The 20,078-nt window shown below is 36.5% G+C and overlaps 1 protein-coding gene across 12 annotated transcripts in view; it reads left to right on the top strand.

Annotated features, from left to right (window-relative positions):
- LOC106131021 (P protein) overlaps window positions 1–19,572 on the top strand; it is a 40,239-nt gene extending 20,667 nt beyond the window's left edge. For all 12 annotated transcript variants that reach the window (XM_013329999.2, XM_060952877.1, XM_013330005.2 and 9 more), the window contains exons 8-17: window positions 1,167–1,370; window positions 8,269–8,384; window positions 9,090–9,228; window positions 10,127–10,262; window positions 11,062–11,264; window positions 12,064–12,157; window positions 13,679–13,821; window positions 14,939–15,049; window positions 16,110–16,257; window positions 17,605–19,572. In XM_013329999.2, coding sequence (XP_013185453.1) covers window positions 1,167–1,370; window positions 8,269–8,384; window positions 9,090–9,228; window positions 10,127–10,262; window positions 11,062–11,264; window positions 12,064–12,157; window positions 13,679–13,821; window positions 14,939–15,049; window positions 16,110–16,257; window positions 17,605–17,783 — 1,473 coding nt within the window. In that variant the 3' untranslated portion in view covers window positions 17,784–19,572. The remainder of the gene's footprint in view (window positions 1–1,166; window positions 1,371–8,268; window positions 8,385–9,089; window positions 9,229–10,126; window positions 10,263–11,061; window positions 11,265–12,063; window positions 12,158–13,678; window positions 13,822–14,938; window positions 15,050–16,109; window positions 16,258–17,604) is intronic.
- The last annotated feature ends 506 nt before the right edge of the window (window positions 19,573–20,078 follow it).

The following is a 20,078-nucleotide window of genomic DNA, read 5'->3' as shown; positions in this document are numbered from 1 at the left end:
CCAGACAGATGTAAAAATTTCCAAGGATTTATTGCTACTGCATACTTATACTATGAAGAGGCCGTGTGGTTCCGGGATCTCGGAATAGGACTCTCTCTATCTCTTTCCCGTTGATGACATAAATATCGTGCTACACAAACCCCAGGAGAATAATCTTATATATAAAATTTTCGTGTCACAATGTTTGTTCCCGTACTCCACCGAAGGAGCTTGACCGATTCTCATGAAATTGCATGAGCATATTGAGTAGGTCTGAGAATCGGCCAACATCTATTTTTCATACCCCTTAGATTTTTTTTTACTAGAAATTACTTAATATCTATACTTATATTAAAAAGCTGAAGAGTTTGTTTGTATGTTTGAACGCGCTATTCACAGGAAATACTGGTTCGAATTGAAAAATTATTTTTGTGTTGAAGACCATTTATTGAGGAAGGCTTTAGGCTATATAACATCACGCTGCAACTATTAGGAGCGAAGAAATTATGGTTATATATATTATATAAATTATATAAATTATATAATATATATATATTATATAACATGTGAAAAAAACGGGGTAAATTATTCATCCTTGAGGGCTTCAATGATGCCCAAAATAACTATTCCACGTGGACGAAGTCGCGGGCACAGCTAGTTATTTTTATGGCAAAAAAAAAAATTGTGCTCCTTTACCAGGGGGCAGGCAGAGACTAGCTCTTTTCACTTGCCACGATCGTCGCATATTTCTTTTGCATCATCCACATTCATCAATCTTTGCATACAAGTATGCTCGCAAAAGGATGATATACAATTATACATACACATAATCACCTCTGTATCACTAACGGAATAGACGACTTCTGTGGCGCAGCGGTAGTACGCTTGTCTGTCACACCGGAGGTCCCGGGTTCGAATCCCGGACAGGGCGTGATGAGAAAAGAACTTTTTTCTGATTTGCCTGGCACTTGGTTGTTTATCTATATAAGTATTCATTATAAAATATAGTATCGTTGAGTTAGTATCTCGTAACCCAAGTAGAACTTACTTCGAGGCTAACTCAATCTGTGGAATTTGTCCCGTATATATTTATTAAATTATTCACCTTTCACAACATCACTTATTCACCTTTCACAACATCCACGAAAAGTATAGAACGATGATGATGAAAAAATGACTAATTCCAGGTCATCAACAGAACAATGGCAGCGGTCATCGTGTCCACAACATCAGTGGCGGTGCTGGCTATGGTCGGCGAGAGACCCTCGCTCCAGGAGCTGATCTCCTGGCTGGACACGGAGACGCTGCTGCTGCTGTTCAGCATGATGCTGCTGGTCGCCATCATGGCCGAGACCGGCATGTTCGACTTCCTGGCTGTCTTCACCTTTGAGGTGAGCTTTGTTGGCTTAAAGACTGGTGTGATCAAGAGAGAAAGTAGATAGATAGATAATTCATTTATTTGTTTTGCTACACGCGATTTACAATTTCATATGGAATACAAATTATTTGTATTGGTGCCGTGTGGTTCCCGGCACCAATACAAAATAGAATAGGACCACTCCGTCTCTTCCCATGGATGTCGTAAAAGGCGACTAAGGGATAGGCTTACAAACTTGGGATTCTTTTTTAGGCGATGGGCTAGCAACATGTCACTATTTGAATCTCAATTCTATCATTAAGCCAAATAGCTGAACGCGGCCATTTAGTCCTTTCAAGACTGTTGGCTCTGTCTACCCCGCAAGGGATATAGACGTGAACATATGTATGTATGTATACAAATTAATAGGGTGTGAGTTGCAGCAATACAAAAAGGTCACAACTCAACGAATTTATTGTTAAGTATGATCAGTCTGTGGAACCCAGGGAAATAGAAAGATGATTACGTCTTTGCTCCTTACGGAGTAGACAGGACGAGAAATTAAAGGTCAAAAGCCTAAACCTAGCTTAGCTGAATAGCTTCTCAATTTGGGATTAAAAAAGAGTGGCAGGTTACAAGTTCATCACTTTTACAAGATATACCAAGAAGATGTCAGTTAATTCCTGATAGGAATCCCGTATTACCCCCTAGTAACCCTGTTATACATACATACATACACGTCTATATCCCTAGCGGGGTTGACAGAGACACCAGTCTTGAAAAGACTGATAGGCCACGCTCAGCTGTTTGGCTTAGTGATAGAATTGAGATTCAAATAGTGACACGTTGCTAGCCCATCGCCTAAAAGAGGAATCCCAAGTTTATAAGCTTATCCCTTAGTCGCCTTTTACGACATCCGTGGGAAAGAGATGGAGTGGTCCTATTCTTTTTTGTAATGGTGCCGGGAACCACACGGCACTGCACTGCACCCTGTTATTAGTGTCAAGAAGGTGAGACTGAATAGCAGAAGACAGAGATAGGCTAATGACGTGCTGCATGATGATGCTGGTCGTCATCATGGCCGAGACCGGCACGTTAGTCTTCCTGACTATCTTCAACTTTGTGGTCAGTTTTGTAGCCTTTAAAACTGAAGAAAGGAAGCAACTACCTTGATGGAAGTCCAGGCAACTGACACCATCTTGTTTCGTCTTTATCCCTTACGAGGTAGACAAAGCAAGTAGGTTAGATACTAAAAGGCCATGTTTATCTTTCCCATGGATGTCGCAAAATGCGACTAAGGGATAGGCTATACGCCTACTTGAGATTTTTCTTTTAGGCGATGGGCTAGCAACCTGTCACTATTTGAATCTCAATTCTATCATCAAGCCAAGCACCTTTCAGTCTTTTGTTGATGTTGGCTCTGTCTATCCCACGGGGGATATAAATTGATGATTATATGTTATGTTTAGCTGGATCATTTCCTAAATTAAAACTCTTTACTTCCTGCGTGATTTGAATCCACGACCTCCAGTCATTAAGCAAACGCTTTAACCACCAGACCATATTGACGCAATTTACGAATTCTAATCGAAGTAAACCTATCTACCTACACTCATTATATAGGGAATAGATTTGTATTATTGTACGAATAAATTAAAAAACGACTGAACCGATTTTGATGTAATTTGGTACACATATAATAGACATTTTTACAATAACATTTTCACGAGAGTGCCGCGCTAAATCTATTATCACATAATAATATACTAATAATAATTCAATGTTACACTAGTTCAAGGTATATGAATCGTGACCGAGGTCAAGCTTACCTTTTTCGTCTTTTTACCTTATCTTTTGTGTTGGCCTGTATCACGTCATGACCATCCAACAAAGCCCAATGCTAATAAAGGATTACTTTATAAGCACTATGTGTAATGCGTAGACATATGAAAACGTTTAGAAGTACCTTAAAAATAAAATAAACATAGTTTTTTAATTAATCATCATAATAAAATTGTATGAATCATCTTTGAGTGAAACTAACATGTTTTTATTTAAGGGTGCATTTAGAGAGTAACAGCATAGCATAACATATACTTAATCACGTCCTTATTCCTTGAAGGGTAGACAGAGCCAACAGTCATCAAGAGACAGAAAGGCCACCTTCAGCTGTTTGGCTTAATGATAATTAGAAAGTATCTGGTATTCCCGATATTCTCGCGTTATTCATCCGTTCACGTGTAATTTCTTTATTTATTAACTAGATGTGCCCGCGACTTCGTCCGCGTGGAATAGTGATTTTGGGCATCCTCAAGGATGAATAATTTTCCCCGTTTTTTTTTCTTCACATTTTCCATTTATTTCTTCGCTCCTAATAGTTGCAGCGTTATATATATATATATATATATATATATATATATATATGTTATATAGCCTTAATAGTCCAAGATCCCAGAGCCGTAAGACACAACTTATTTTCTAAAGAATGGATCTTTCGATTCTCAGTAGTCTTTCATGTACTTTTAATACCTGCATGTTTGTGAGACTTGCCCGGTGACACCTGCGCAGGTACCAGGCGAGAAAGGTAACTAAAAATCACAGTTACTTAACTTAAATTTTTATGACTGATTTTTATATATATTTTATAGAATATTACTCTGAAGTCATATCAGAGAAGTCAGACGCTTTCCATGCGCCAAAACTTTTGTCAGACGCTTTAAAGCTCTATAAAAAAAAAATTAACTTAATTTATTTTTAAATGTCTGACTTTTATATATGTTATTCAGATAACTATTACAAAGTTGTATTAAATCAGTCAGACAGTTTGTAATGACCAAACACCCCTTAAACACAAGAATTACTCAGCCTCGAGTATGAGCGCGATAGCACAATGCGCATGCGCGTCAGAGTAAAATATCTAATATTTGAAAAGTACTTACTGTTTTCAATTTCATATTTTTGCATATCTATTCAAATACGATGAAATTTATAATTAAAATAATAATTAATCATTTTTAAAATAATATAATATATTGCATACTAGCTGTTGCCCGCGACGTCGTCCGCGTAAAGTTCGAGTTGAATCTTAATCATACAGTCTGATGCAGACAGACAGACAAAAAATGTAAAAAAAAATTCTCTATTTGTTTCAGTCAAAATATTAAATGTACAGACAAAATATTTTTACCGTATGATTATATGTAGTATTTTGATTTTCAGTTTTTTTAATAAATACTCAAACAACACAAAAAAAACATTTTTAATAAAAATTAATATATATCTTGTTATTGTTGGGACTCGAACTCGGACCGCCAACTTCACAGTCTCACGCGCTAACCACTGGACCATCGAAGCCGTTGCGGTGGTTTCGAAATTAAAGTAGACTACATACATATGGTCACGTCTATATCCCTTGCGGGGTAGACAGAGCCAACAGTCTTGAAAAGACTAAATGGCCACGTTCAGCTATTTGGCTTAATGATAGAATTGAGATTCAAATAGTGATAGGTTGCTCGCCCATCGCCTAAAAAAGAATCCCAAGTTTGTAAGCCTATCCCTTAGTCGCCTTTCACTTATATTTATATGTTATAGGTTTACTATTACTATACTATTTTTTAATTGTTTATGATTTTATTTTTACGGAAAATTCTGCCAGCAACGACAATCTAACTGATGATGAGGACGATGACTTGAGTGGACAGTATAGAGATTTAATAAATGATGAAAATTCAAATGATTATTTTGATGATGAAGATGATAAAGAGACAATAAAATAATTATTCAATTGATTAATCATAATTAATTATTTTTTTATTGAAATTATTATAATAGATATATTTTTTTAAATAAAATATAAATCATTCTTTTTGAAAGGCTATTGCTACAAAAAAATTCATTTTCCCCTATTTATATGCAATATATTATATTATTTTAAAAATGATTAATTATTATTTTAATTATAAATTTCATCTTATTTGAATAGATATGCAAAAATATGAAATTGAAAACAGTAAGTACTTTTCAAATATTAGATATTTTACTCTGACGCGCATGCGCATTGTGCTATCGCGCTCATACTCGAGGCTGAGTAGTTCTTGTGTTTAAGGGGTGTTTGGTCATTACAAACTGTCTGACTGATTTAATACAACTTTGTAATAGTTATCTGAATAACATATATAAAAGTCAGACATTTAAAAATAAATTAAGTTAATTTTTTTTTTATAGAGCTTTAAAGCGTCTGACAAAAGTTTTGGCGCATGGAAAGCGTCTGACTTCTCTGATATGACTTCAGAGTAATATTCTATAAAATATATATAAAAATCAGTCATAAAAATTTAAGTTAAGTAACTGTGATTTTTAGTTACCTTTCTCGCCTGGTACCTGCGCAGGTGTCACCGGGCAAGTCTCACAAACATGCAGGTATTAAAAGTACATGAAAGACTACTGAGAATCGAAAGATCCATTCTTTAGAAAATAAGTTGTGTCTTACGGCTCTGGGATCTTGCTCTATAAGCCTTCCTCGATAAATGGTCTATACAACGCAAAAAGATTTTTTCAATTCAAACCCGTAGTTCCTGAGATTAGCGCGTTCAAACAAACAAACAAACTCTTCAGCTTTATAATATTAGTATAGATTTAAATTAAATGTGCACGTAAAATGTGCAACACCCTGAATATAATTGAATAGCCCAGGTGCATGACGATACTATATTGTCTCATATGTTTTTATTTAATGCCGTGTGGTTCCCGTCACTAAAATAAAAAAGAATAGGATATCACTTAATCAATCTACATCATATATTTCCTATGGATGTAGTAAAAGGTGACTAAGGGATAGGCTAATAAACTTGGGATTCTTGTAGGCGATGGGCCAATCTGTCACTATTATTGTATACCACGAGCGATATAGACGTGATTATATATACACGTGACCGATCTATCGCATTGTGAAGTCTGTGAGCGACAGTCCGATACAAAAAACCACAGTGTATTGTGATAATTTATGCAAACAAATGTCTTATTGTTTGTTACAAGTTAACACTGTGTCATACTACTATGTAGTTACTTATTTACTAGGAAGGTAGCCGGAATCATACATTGGTCACGTCTATATCCCATTAGACATTTAGTCACGTCTATATCCCTAGCGGGGTAGACAGAGCCAACAGTCTTGAAAAGACTAAAAGGCAGGCAGTTTAATTATGGGATTGAGATACAAATAGTGACAGTTTGCTAGCCTAATATCTAAAAGAAGAATTCCAAATTTCTTAGCCTATACCTTAATCGTTTTTTAGAACATCCATTTGTAATATATGTAGTGGTCCTATTCTTAAGTGGCTGGGAACCACACGGCACATATATTATTCTACATATTATAAAAAAATTTATGTGCCAGTTGCTTCTCTTCCCGCATCAGATCGTAAAAGTGAAAGACTATGACGTCGTGCTGCTGCGGTCTGCGCATGCGCCCCACAGCCCTTGAGCCCTATATCACTAACTAGCTACTAAATAGAGATAGTGCCGTGTGGTTCCCAGCACGAATACAAAAAAGGATAGGTCCACGCCATCTCTTTCCCGTGGATAAAGTAAGGCGACTAAGGGGAAACTTGGTATTCCTTTTTTAGGCTAGCAACCTGTCTCTATTTGAATCTCCATTCTATCATCAAGCCAAACAGCTGAACGTGGCCTAGCAGTCTTTTCCAAGACTGCTTGTTGGCTCTGTCTACCCCGCAAGGGACATAGACGTGAGTACATGTATGTATGTAAATAGAGATACTCCCATGCGCGTGCGCACCTCGGGCCTTCGCCTTTGGACTCCTACAGCGCTCACCAAGTTATCTGCGCTCGCTATCCTCTGCCGGCTACCTGCTGGATCTCGTGTTTATAGCTAAACCCAATCCTCTCAAATATTGATAAACTGGTCCTAATATAATATAATTGACGGCCTCTGTGGCGCAGCGGTAGTACGCTTGTCTGTGACACCGGAGGTCCCGAGTTCGAATCTTGGCCAGGGCACGATGAGAAAATAGCTTTTTCTGATTGGCCTGGGTCTTGGATGTTTATCTATACAAGTGTTTATTATAAAATATAGTATCTTTGAGTTAGTATCTTTAACACAAGTCTTGAACTTACTTCGAGGCCTAACTCAATCTGTGTAATTTGTCCCGTATATATTTATTTCTTTATAAATAGTAAATGTTGTAGTTTTCTATGGATAGTTTAGTTTAGTTTCAGTCTAATTTCTAGTACCCGAAACCGTAGCGAAAATGTGAAGTGAAAAACGGGGAAAACAATTCATTCTTGATGCTTCAATGATGTCCATAATAACTATTCCACGCGGACGTAGTCGCGGGCACAGCTAGTGTAGAAGTAATCGGCTTTTCTTTAGGTATATTTTTAATTCGTTATCATGGATTAAAATTGTTATATCGATTAGTGATTGCCGAACCAAATGGACTAAGTATATTTATCTAAATTATGTACTTAGATAGAATAGGTTTTATAATATTTTGTGTAATCATTTCATATTCAGTCGATGCTTATCTGAGATGTAAATTTGTATGAATGAAACATGCCGTGTGGTTACCGGCACCAATACAAAAATAGAATAGGACCACTATGTAATGTTAGAATTGAGATTCAAATAGTGACAGGTTGCTAGCCCATCTCCTTAAAGAAGAATTCCAAGGTTATAAGCCAATCACTTAGTCGCCTTATACGACATCCACGGGAAAGAGATGGAGTGGTCTTATTATAAATAAGATGCGGACGAAGTCTCGGGCGGCCTCAAGTATAAAATAAAAATTGAACCAATTACAAAAAATAATAAAATTGTGTAATACTTACTGCGCTCATTTTCGTACAACTGTCTCAACGAGTCAAATGTATTATGTGTCTTTATTAATTAGTGCTAATAAACTTCGTTCCTCCAGGTGACCAAAGGGAAGCTGTGGCCTCTTATCACTCTTCTGTGTGCTATCACAGCACTCCTGTCCACATTTCTAGACAACGTCACAACCGTGCTTCTGATGACTCCTGTCACTATAAGGTTATTCTTTTTTTAACATAATATCATTCTTCTTCTTCTTCCGCCGAGCTTGCATGAAGAGAGTTATGAATGTGGATGAAGCGAAAGAAGTATGCAGAGATCGTGGCAAGTGGAAAGATGAAGTCTCTGCCTACCCCTCCGGGAAAGAAGCGTGATTTTATGTATGTATGTATGTATCATTCTTCTTCCTTGTGGCTGTAGTTCCGGTTGCATCCTCACCACTCTGGAGAAGAGCTTAGCGTATAACTTTGACCTTGGATGATAAATTACGTAAGTCAGCTTTTAACACGGCTTCCGTCTGACCTCTACAGCATCTGAAGGTAAACCTAACCTAGGCCGAGCGAGGCCTGGTCGAACGTATCTTGATCAAATTAAGGACGTCCTGGCAAAGGGTCAGGTCAAGAGTACCCTAGACCGCCGAGCTTGCATGAAGAGAGTTATGAATGTGGATGAAGCGATGGAAGTATGCAGAGATCGTGGCAAGTGGAAAGATGTAGTCTCTGCCTACCCCTCCGGGGAAGAGGCGTGATTTTATGTATGTATGTACATATAAACTATATATTATGTACGTATGAATGTATGTAAACCAAACCCAGTGTTGGATCGATCATGGTTACACATCCAGTTGCCTAAATGTTTCCTTCACCGTAAGAGCATCGGTTAGTATTCAAACTAATGTAGGTACTTCGCAATTTCGTTTCACAGACTGTGCGAAGTAATGGACCTGGATCCAGTTCCTATCCTTATGTCCATGGTGCTGTTCAGCAATATAGGTGGCACCATGACACCGGTGGGGGACCCCCCCAACGTCATCATAGCTTCCAACAAGGCCGTCATTCAGGCGGTAAGTGTTTAAATACATACATACATACTTAAACTTTGATGAGAGGTTTAGGTGAAACGGAATTATCGTGCCGTGTGGTTCCCGGCATTGGTACAAAAACAAAAGAATAGGACCACTCTTATCTCTTTAGCATGGATGTTGTAAAAGGCGTCTAAGGGCATATCCCTTAGATACATATAATCCCGTCTGTATCCCTTGCGGGGTAGACAAAGTCAACTGTTTTGAAAAGACTGATAGGCCACGTTTAGCTATTTGGCTTTAAGCTAGAATTGAGATTCAAATAGTGACAGGTTGCTAGCCCATCGCCTAAAAGAAGAATCGTAAGTTCATAACCCTACCCCTTAGTAGCCTTTTACAAAATCCATGGGAGAGAGATGGAGTAGTCCTATTCTTTTTTCTATTGGTGCCGGGAACCACACGGCATTTAAAATCATCAAAATCACGTCCAAAATCTTAATAAAAAAAATTATGTAAATTGTATATGTATAATATGACCAAATTAAGGACGTCCTGGTAAAGGGTCAGGTCAAAAATACCCGAAACCGCCGAGCTTGCATGGAGAGAGTTATGAATGTGGATGAAGCGAAGGAAGTATGCAGATATCGTGGCAAGTGGAAAGAGGTAGTCTCTGCCTACCCCTCCGGGAAAGAGGCGTGATTTTATGTATACATACATACATACTGGCCACGTTCAGCTATTTGGCTTAATGATAGAATTGAGATTCAAATAGTGACAGGTTGCTAGCCTTAGCCTAGCCCCTTAGTCGCCTTTTACGACATCCATGGGAAAGACATGGAGTGGTCCTATTCTTTAATGTATTGGTGCCGGGAACCACACGGCACACAATACACATTTTATGTATGTATGTATGTTTGTATGTATGTTTTCTCAATTGCAGGGTATAAACTTCACAAACTTCACACTCCACATGTCCCTTGGTATCGTCCTCGTGTGTATACAAACGTACGCCCAACTCAGATTTATATATAGAGACACGAACAAGCTCAGGTTGAAAGAACCAAGGGATATACAAGGTAAGTGGAAACAGGTAGTCTCTGCCTACCCCTCCGGGAAAGAGGAGTGATTTTATGTTATGTTATGTTATATACAAGGTAAAATCATTCTTTATTATTTAGGATTAGCTGTGCATGTAACTTCGTCCGCGTGGAATGGTTATTTTGGGCGTCATTGAAGCCCTCAAGGGTGAATAATTTTCCCCGTTTTTTCACATTATTTCTTTGCTGCGTATAGTTGCAGCGTATTGTATTATGTATATGTATACAGAGTGACAATTAAAATAACTGCATCCTTTTTAACATTGACTATACCCATGCTTCTGAGCTGTTTGAGCCTATTTTTATTTAAATTAAACATCATCATTTTCTTATTTAAAAAACCTTTTAAAAACTACGTCACACGCTTTATAGACGCTTAAAACTTACGCTTTAAAGACCAATACTACAAAAAGAATTTAAAACTAAACATGTAAATAAATGTCTGAAAAATAAATAATTTGTCTAGTATCAAGATCAAGTAAAGTACAGAGTTGTCGAGATCGCTCAGCTGAATGAATTGTTGTTGACCTCTGAATCTTACGCGTCGCTTTTCCGCCGGCCGGGGTGATATTACGTATTTAGGATCGTGGATTTTGATACTTTTATTTTTTTTTCATACTCTCTGAAATATGAACGGATATTTTTCTTTTAAATTTATTAAATATCCTTAAGATGAATACACTTAACAGTTAAATTTATGCAGTTGAATTAAAAGTCACCCTGTATGTATATATATACATATATATCTATATATATGTATGTATCTTTGTTCTCACAGAACTCCGCCACCAGATATCAATATGGCGGCGCGCGGCCGACTCTCTCCCCCATTTGAGCAAAGACGTGCAGATTGTCAGGGAGCGGCTGGAGAGGAAGATCAGGAAGCTGAACGTGCAGCTGGAGACCAGGCTGAAGGAGAACACCAAGAGGGCGTGCCCCAAGTCCACATTCCAGAGTACTCTGCAAGAGATGAAAGACAAGGTAACACCAGGAGTTTGAGACTTAGAAAAATTTGCAAAAAAAATAGTTACATTTTCCGTATTGTTCACGGCGGCAATTAATAGGAAAAAAAATAGGACTTTTCCATCCCATTTTGGCCGTGTGGTTCACGGCATTAATAGGAAAAAAAATAGGTATACTCCGTCCCCTTTTTGCATGGATGCCGTTAAAGGCGGCTAAGGGATATTTTGTGTGTGTATGTATGTATAAAATAACTAGGATATATCTTAATATTATTATGAACAATGAAGATGATATGATGATGAAGATTTCTCAACTAAATCTGTAGTGAGAGACAATACTCCTTCAAGCAAAAAAATTTCATACATACATATGGTTACGTCTATATCCCTTGTGGGGTAGACAGAGCCAACAGTCTTGAGTTGACTGTGAGGCCAAGTTCAGCTGTTTGGCTTAATGATAGAATTGAGATTCAAATAGTGACAGGTTGCTAGCCCATCGCCTAAAAAAAAAGAATCCCAAGTTTGTAAGTCTATCCCTTAGTCGCCTATTACGACATCCATGGGAAAGAGATAGAGTAGTCCTGTTCTTTTTTGTATTAGTGCCGGGAACCACACGGCAAGAAAAGGTCATGGTTAATGAATGCTTTATAGTTCACTAAAGGAGTAGGTACATAACAAATATAAAACAGTAGTAAAGTACAAAGGCGGGCTTATCCCCGAGTGGGATCTATTCCACATTCAGTTGGATCGTGTTTTTTCAGTCCTGATTCTCAGCTGTTGACTTGCGTAAAAAGTTATATTTTTTCCAACATTTTCAGTACAAAATACGCGATAAAATACTTCTGGTGAAATCGTCAGTCGCCATCACTTTTGTGGTAGCAGTGTTCTTCCTACATTCCATACCGGAGTTCAGTAAGTATATTGAATTTATTATATTTAGATAGACAATTATTAATCTTCTCATCGACATCTCTCTCCCCGTTGATGTCGTAAAAGACGACTAAGGGACGGGCTTGTAAACTTGGGATTCCTATTTTTAGGCGATGGGCTAGCAACCCGTCATTATTTGAATCTCAATTCTATAATTAAGCCTTTAACAGCTGAACGTGGGCTGTCAGTCTTTTTCAAGATTGTTGGCTCTGTCTACCCCGCAAGGGATAAAAACGTGGTTATATATATGTATTATATTATACCGATTGAGTTAGCCTCTAAAGTAAATTATAGACTTATGCTACGAGATACTAACTCAACGAAATAGCTTCGTTTCTCATCATGCCCTGGCCGGGATTCGAACCCGGGAACCTCCGGTGTGACAGACAAGCGTACTACCGCTGCGGACGTCAATGTATATATTGATTAATTAATTGATTGATAATCTTATGTTATGTCATGGGAATGTTGTGATGTGAAAGACGATGTAGTAACAGGAATAGAAAAGGGTATGTTAAGATGGTTTGGTCACGTGGAGAGGATGAATGAAAGCAGGTTGACTAAGCAGATATACAAGGAGAGTGTGGAGGGAAAGGTCGGGGTGGGAAGACCTAGACGAACGTATCTTGATCAAATTAAGGACGTCCTGGTAAAGGGTCAGGTCAAGAGTACCCGAAACCGCCGAGCTTGCATGAAGAGAGTTATGAATGTGGATGAAGCGAAAGAAGTATGCAGAGATCGTGGCAAGTGGAAAGATGTAGTCTCTGCCTACCTCTCCGGGGAAAAAAGGCATGATTCTATGTATGTACCTACATACATATGTACGTATATATACATGTATGTATACTTACCTACATACATATGTATGTATATATACATACATACATATGGTCATCATATGGACACGTCTATATTCCATGCGGGGTAGACAGAGCCAACAATCTTGAAAAGACTGAATGGCCACGTTCAGCTGTTTGGCTTAATGATAGAATTGAGATTCAAATATTGACAGGTTGCTAGTCGATCCCCTAAAAGACAATCCCAAGTTTGTGAGCCTACCCCTTAGTCGCCTTTTACGACATCCGTGGGAAAGAGATGGAATGGTAGATATGTATGTACGTATATATGTATGTATTGTAGTTGTAGCGGGCATTAGGTTAAGTTTAAAATTTGTTTTATAATTAATTTTTAAAGTTTTTTATTATTTGTACATTATGTCGTATTTAAATTTCTGCTGAGTCCGGCCCCTACAATACGGTCCGTACGGTAATTTGAAATCGCGGTGTCTTCTCTGAATTTCGTAGCTTTTTTGTTTTATTTTCACATTTTTTCGTTCGATTATTTTGTTATGTTAGAGAATTGTATAAATAGCACCCAACCCAATATATGTATATTTATTTTGTTAATCGTACTTTTCATTACATAATTCGCAAGTTTGTATGTATGTATGTAACTATGTCTGTATGTAACTATGTATGTGTGTATGTACGTATAAATGAACAGATAGAGTATCACTCGGCTGGACAGCCTTGCTCGGCGCCATCCTGCTGCTGACGCTGGCGGACCGGGAGGACCTGGAGCCGATACTGCACCGGGTGGAGTGGTCCACGCTGCTGTTCTTCGCTGCGCTGTTCGTACTGATGGAGGTAGGAGAATTACATTAAATTATTATTATTATACAGGGTGACATTTAAAACAACTGCATCCTTTTAAACATAGGCTATACCCATGCTTCTGAGCCGTTTGAGCCTATTTTTATTTAAATTAAACGTCATCATTTTCACATTTAAAAAACCCTCAAAACTACGTCACACGCTTTATTAAAGACCAATACTACAAAAAGAAATTAAAACTAAACATGTAAATTGACCTCTGAATCTTACGCGTCGCTTTTCCGCCGGCCGGGGTGATATGACGTATTTAGGATCGTGGATTTTGATACTTTTATTTATTTTTGTACTTTCTGAAATATGAACCGATATTTTTCTTTTAACGTTTTTAAATATCCTTTAGATGAGTACACTTAACAGTTAAATTTATGCAGTTGAATTCTAAGTCACCCTGTATTCTAGCGACCCGCCCCGGCTTCGCACGGGTGCAAAATTATAAATGATATTTTACATAAAAACCTTCCTCTTGAATCACTCTACCTGTTACAAAAAACCGCATCAAAATCCGTTGCGTAATTTTAAAGATTTAAGCATGTATGCTTCGCTATTTTATACTATGTAGTGATAATTATTATTAATATTAGCCGTTAAATTAATAGCTGAATTTGGCCTACCAGTCTTTTCAAGGCTGTTGGCTCTGTCTACCCCCGTAAGGGATATAGACGTGATTATATATGCCGATACTGCACTGAGTGGAATGGTCCACGCTGCTGTTCTTCGCCGCGTTATTCGTTCTGATGGAGGTAATAGAATTACATTACATTCTTTCATGCGAAGTTATATAAGTATATATATTTGCCGTGTGGTTCCCCGTACCAATAAAAAAAAAGAATAGGACCAGTCCATTTCACTCACATGGATGTCGTACAAGGCGACTAAGGGGTAGGCTTATAAACTTGGGATTATTTTTTTAGGCGATGGGCTAGCAACCTGTCACTATTTGAATCTCAATTCTATCATTAAGCCAAACAGCTGAACGTGGCATTCTAGTGTGTTCAAGACTGTTGGCTCTGTCTACCCCACCCCATAAAGCACAAAGACGAGATTCTGTACATAATATGTTGTCAATAACCTAATTATACTGTATTTCCAGGCTCTGTCGAAGCTAGGTCTCATCCAATACATCGGCGGGTTGACAGAGTCCCTCATTCTCAAAGTGGACGAAGGTGCGAGATTGGCCGCTGCCATCATTCTATTGCTATGGGTGAGATTTCTTATAATACAATTATGTTTACTTATTTATTATACATTTTTAATCTTCTAGATTACTGACATATAAGAAAATATTTTGATTTACAGAATTGTAAAAAAAGAATTGAATTAAATTAAATTAAAAAATTTAGATTAATTACCTAATTAATTGCCTATCTAATTTTATTTTAATGTTTTAATTATGAAATTAAAAAAAAAATGACTTTGGTTTTTCAAAAACTGTAATTTGTTGAACCGCGAAAAAATACCAAGTTTATAAGCCTTAGTCGCATTTTACGACATCCACGGGAGATGGCGTGGTCCTATTCTTTTTTTTTTGCAAGTAACGGGAACCGTATGGCAAGCTATCACCCATGTAGGTATGTCGTAAAAGGTGACAAAGGGATAAGGGGCACATTTATCTAGTGCAATATTTCACGCTTGGTCACGTAGCGAGGAGAAAACGTGGTGTGTGCCAGTTGGAACTATTACCGTGTAAATTGTAAAAGTCGATTAAGGGAAAGGCTTATAAGTTTTGGATTCCTTTATAGGCGGTGGGCTGGCAACCTGTCACTATTTGAATGTCGGGTTAAGCCATACAAGCTGAAACGTGGCCTTTCGGTCTTTTCGAGGCTGTTGGCTCTGTCTACCACGTTAGTGATAAAGACGTGATTATTATGTACGTACATATTTTTTGCTAAGGACGAAATGTACGGTATTTTTTCTTAATTTTACAATAAATATGTCTTTTATCGTGTTGTCCATTGTTATTTTTCATTATTTTGGAAGGTACATACATACATAGGCACATAAAATCACGCCTCTTTCCCGGACGGGTAGGCAGAGACTACCATATTTCCACTTGCCACGATACATATCTGCATACTCTCTCTCTCTGTCGAAACTGAAATAGGTAATTTATTTTAATAGACATTATTGACTTCAACATTTGCATGCCAACTATTGGTGCAACACGCTTGCTCTGTTAAACCTAGACATACTTTTGTCCTACTATGTATTTTTAACCGTGTTTGCCTGCAAATAAATAAATTCATTCATTCATTCATTTTCAGGTCTCCGGCATAACATCAGCGTTCGTTGACAACATACCTCTGACCACGATGATGATCAGGATAGTGACGTCATTGGGTTCAAATCCCAACCTCGACTTGCCAATGACGCCGCTGGTGTGGGCACTCGCCTTCGGGGCGTGTTTGGGAGGTCAGTTACACTTGTTATACAGGTGTATTAGCTGGACGTCGATTTCGCACAACGTCGATCCATCCGTGTTTGCATTCTCGTGACGTCGATCCGCTTATAATTGTATTCTCATAAAGTCGATTCTATTGTTTTACTACTTTCCAACATAAGAAAGGTACAGTCAAACACAACATTTTTATTTAAATTTTTATATTTCAATCAACAGGTAATATAACGTTAAATATACAGATTATAGCGACCTTTGTTTAATTATCCAGAGACATTGGAAATATTTAGTTTAGAAGCCGTTTGCTTAAAAATCCCAGACGCATAGATTTTTATAAAGTTATAGGACTAAAATTTTACTCCTTAAACCTTTAAAAAAAATATAAGTATCAATAGGAACACGACTAACATAATCAAAGCTAGGTAGAACATTTAAAAAATGTGATTTTTTTATCACCGTTATCTCCTATTATCATTGGTTCGACATTTAGTCGTACGACTGTCATCCTCCAATAGGACGACAGGAAATTTCTAAACCAAGCGCAGTTCTCTCGTGTGTTCAACGTCGTGTGCTGTTAGAGCTGTTTGTACTATGTAATATTTAAGTTTTCATAAATACTTGCATGGAAGGTGCAGAAACCTACACATTTAAAAGAATACAACAAAATCATTATTACCTACATACATAAAAATCACGCCTCTTTACCGGAGGGGTAGACAGAGACTACCTCTTTCCACTTGCCACGATCTCTGTATACTTCCTTATTGCCTACCTACATATATTCTTTTTTCGCTCGATTGTACTGCAAAAACATTGTAGATTCTTTTAATTTATAAAGTTTTAAAATTTTATTGGATGAATCGATGTAATGCGAAGAAAAGGCAGGTAATAACTGTTGTATCGATTTTATGCGAATAAAAGCGTAGGTCTCGATAAAATCGACGTTGTGCGAAATCGACGTCCAGCTAATACACCGTTATACATACATACATACATATGGTCACGTCTATATCCCTTGCGGAATAGAGAGAGCCAACAGTCTTGAAAAAACTGAACGGCCACGTTCACTTTTATTAAATAAAAAGAATAGGACCACTCCATCTCTTTCCCGTGGATGTCGTAAAAGGCGACTAAGGGATAGGCTTATAAACTTGGGATTCTTTTTTAGGCGATGGGCTAGCAACCTGTCACTATTAAAATCTCAATTCTATCGACTGTAAAAATGGAGGGTATCGATTGGAGGCGGTTGTCTTTTTTTTTTAAAGTAATTCTTTTTTATAAAAGTATTTGTATTGATCCTAAATAACACATGTTCAAAAGTATTGATTGATTGATTCCAAAAAAAAAATCTCCTTTCCCAGGTAACGGAACCCTAATCGGCGCCAGCGCAAACGTGGTATGCGCAGGAGTTGCTGAACAGTACGGCTACAAGTTCACATTTATGCAATTCCTAAAAATTGGCTTTCCAGTCATGATCGGTCATTTATTAGTGGCGTCTGTGTACCTTTTGATCTGTCATTGCGCATTCACTTGGCATTGAAAATTGACAAAAAGAAAATCAGGATGAAAAAAAGAATTACTTACAAATAAATTCTTGTTTGTTTGTGTAATGTAATATTTTGCATAGAAATTTACACAAGAATAAGTATGTATGTATAGTAAGTAATTAGAAAAATTAATAAGTGATTTGAAATAACTGACTTATTTCATGATGGTATTTCTTTTCAAAGTCATCAAGAAATTGAGAAAAATGTGCAAAAATGTAGATATCATTTCTTTCAGAAAATCACTAAAAAATTCTTGTGAAGAAAAATGTATTATAATTGGATGTGTTCATATTTTTTTTTGTTCCTAAATATTATTTCAAAATTCAGCAGAGCAAAATTTCAGTTTTTCTTTTTCGATATTATTCAATACATTAGTTTAGTCGCCAACATTAAAAATGTTTGTAAAGGTCAACTTAACTTCGAATTGTTGAATTATTTCAATTTCCATCTGGGTGTCATGAAATTTAATTCACATTATAATAATATGTACTCGTATTATCTCTTGCATTACAAAATAATTAAATACATGTTTACCTATTTACTTAAAAAACAAAATTACTTGGTGCAAGATGTTGAAATTTGGGAAGGCACCAATTTGTAAGGGAGAGTTTTTTTCTTCACTTTTTGCTATTTATATACATACGTATAATCACGTCTTTATCCGTTGTGGGGTAGACAGAGCCAACAGTTTTGAAAACACTGGCCACGTTCAGCAAACCAAACGCTTAACGATGGAATTGAGATTCAAATAGTGACAGGTTGCTAGCCCATCGCCTAAAAGAAGAATCCCAAGTTTATAAGCCTATCAGTTAGTGGCCTTATACGACATCCAAGGGAATAAGACGGAGTGGTCATGTTCTTTTTTTTTGTTGGTGCCGGGAACCACACGGCACATTTATTTTTATATTTATTATGCTATTTATTTGTTTATACAAATCACAAACATACAAACTGAATATTTCCCTTTATAGTAGATTTTTTTATTAAGTAAATTTTTCTAGATCTCTCTTACGTCAGGAGGATAAAACATACACAAAATGTCTTTATCCCTTACGGGGTAGACAGAGCCAATGGTCACAAGTATCTTCTAGTAAGATTCGTTTGTCCGTCCGTTTTAGCGCTTAGAAGCTTTAATTTGGCATATTAAATATTATATATATATATATATATATATATTATTTGGCATATTATGTACATAGGTATACGATTATTATTTGGGACGACAAAAATATGAATTATTATTAAACATCATATTTAAACTAAGAAAGATAAAAATTAATGTGATTTAATGTTGTGATAGACTATGATTGTGTTTATTATAAGTTTATATCTTTATATAAATATTTATATATATATTTAAGCTTAAATTATTATATTTTTAGCTTAATATAATAATTGGATAAGTAAATTTTAAGGTAACTTATTAAGTAACAATTAAATTAATTTCAAAAGAGATTTAGAAATAGTGTACCTATGCGCCTAAAATATAACACGAACTTTGTTGTTAAAGATTTTGTTTTTTTTTAGCAATAATTTGTTTTTGTTATGTTAATTAAATATATAGGTATATATAAATCATTTATTTAGTAAGTGATATTTATAATTTTTTTCTATATAGATTATCAGTCAAGCAAAGTTTTATTTTGTAAGTAATTTAAAAATAGCTTAGCAGAGCTAATAGTTATAATTGCAGTATTCTGTCGAACAATTTGTTTACAAGAAAGATTTCTTTAAGATGTTTGTGATAAACATAATTTACTAGTTTAAGTTTAACATAAAGTACATGAAATAAAATTATTTTACGTTATATCGTTTTTTTGTCTGGTGGTTTAGAAAATACATAGAGTGGGCCACGTGTGTGAGTACATGCGGACCCTGGGTACCGAATTAGAGAGATAAGGACGCATACGAAACTTTGGCCAGGTGGATGGTTGGAAATTATGAAAATACTATTACATACATACATATGATCACGTCTTTATCCCTTACGGGGTAGACAGAGCCAACAGTATTGAAAAGACTGATAGGCCACATTCAACTGTTTGGCATTATGATAGAATTGAGATTCAAATAGTGATGGGTTGCTAGCCCATCGCCTAAAAGTAGAATCCCAAGTTTAAAAGCATATCCCTTAGTCGCCTTTTACGACATCCATGGGAACGAGATGGAGTGGTCCTATTCTTATATTTTTATTGGTGCTGGAAACCACACAGCACTATTAAATATAGAAAATACTTTTATCTATACTAATATTATAAAGCTGAAGAGTTTGTTTGAACGCGCTCGTT

Source organism: Amyelois transitella, chromosome 30 (assembly GCF_032362555.1).
Source record: "Amyelois transitella isolate CPQ chromosome 30, ilAmyTran1.1, whole genome shotgun sequence".
In the NCBI taxonomy this organism is placed as follows: domain Eukaryota; kingdom Metazoa; phylum Arthropoda; class Insecta; order Lepidoptera; family Pyralidae; genus Amyelois; species Amyelois transitella.
This window is presented reverse-complemented; position numbering and strand designations above follow the sequence as displayed.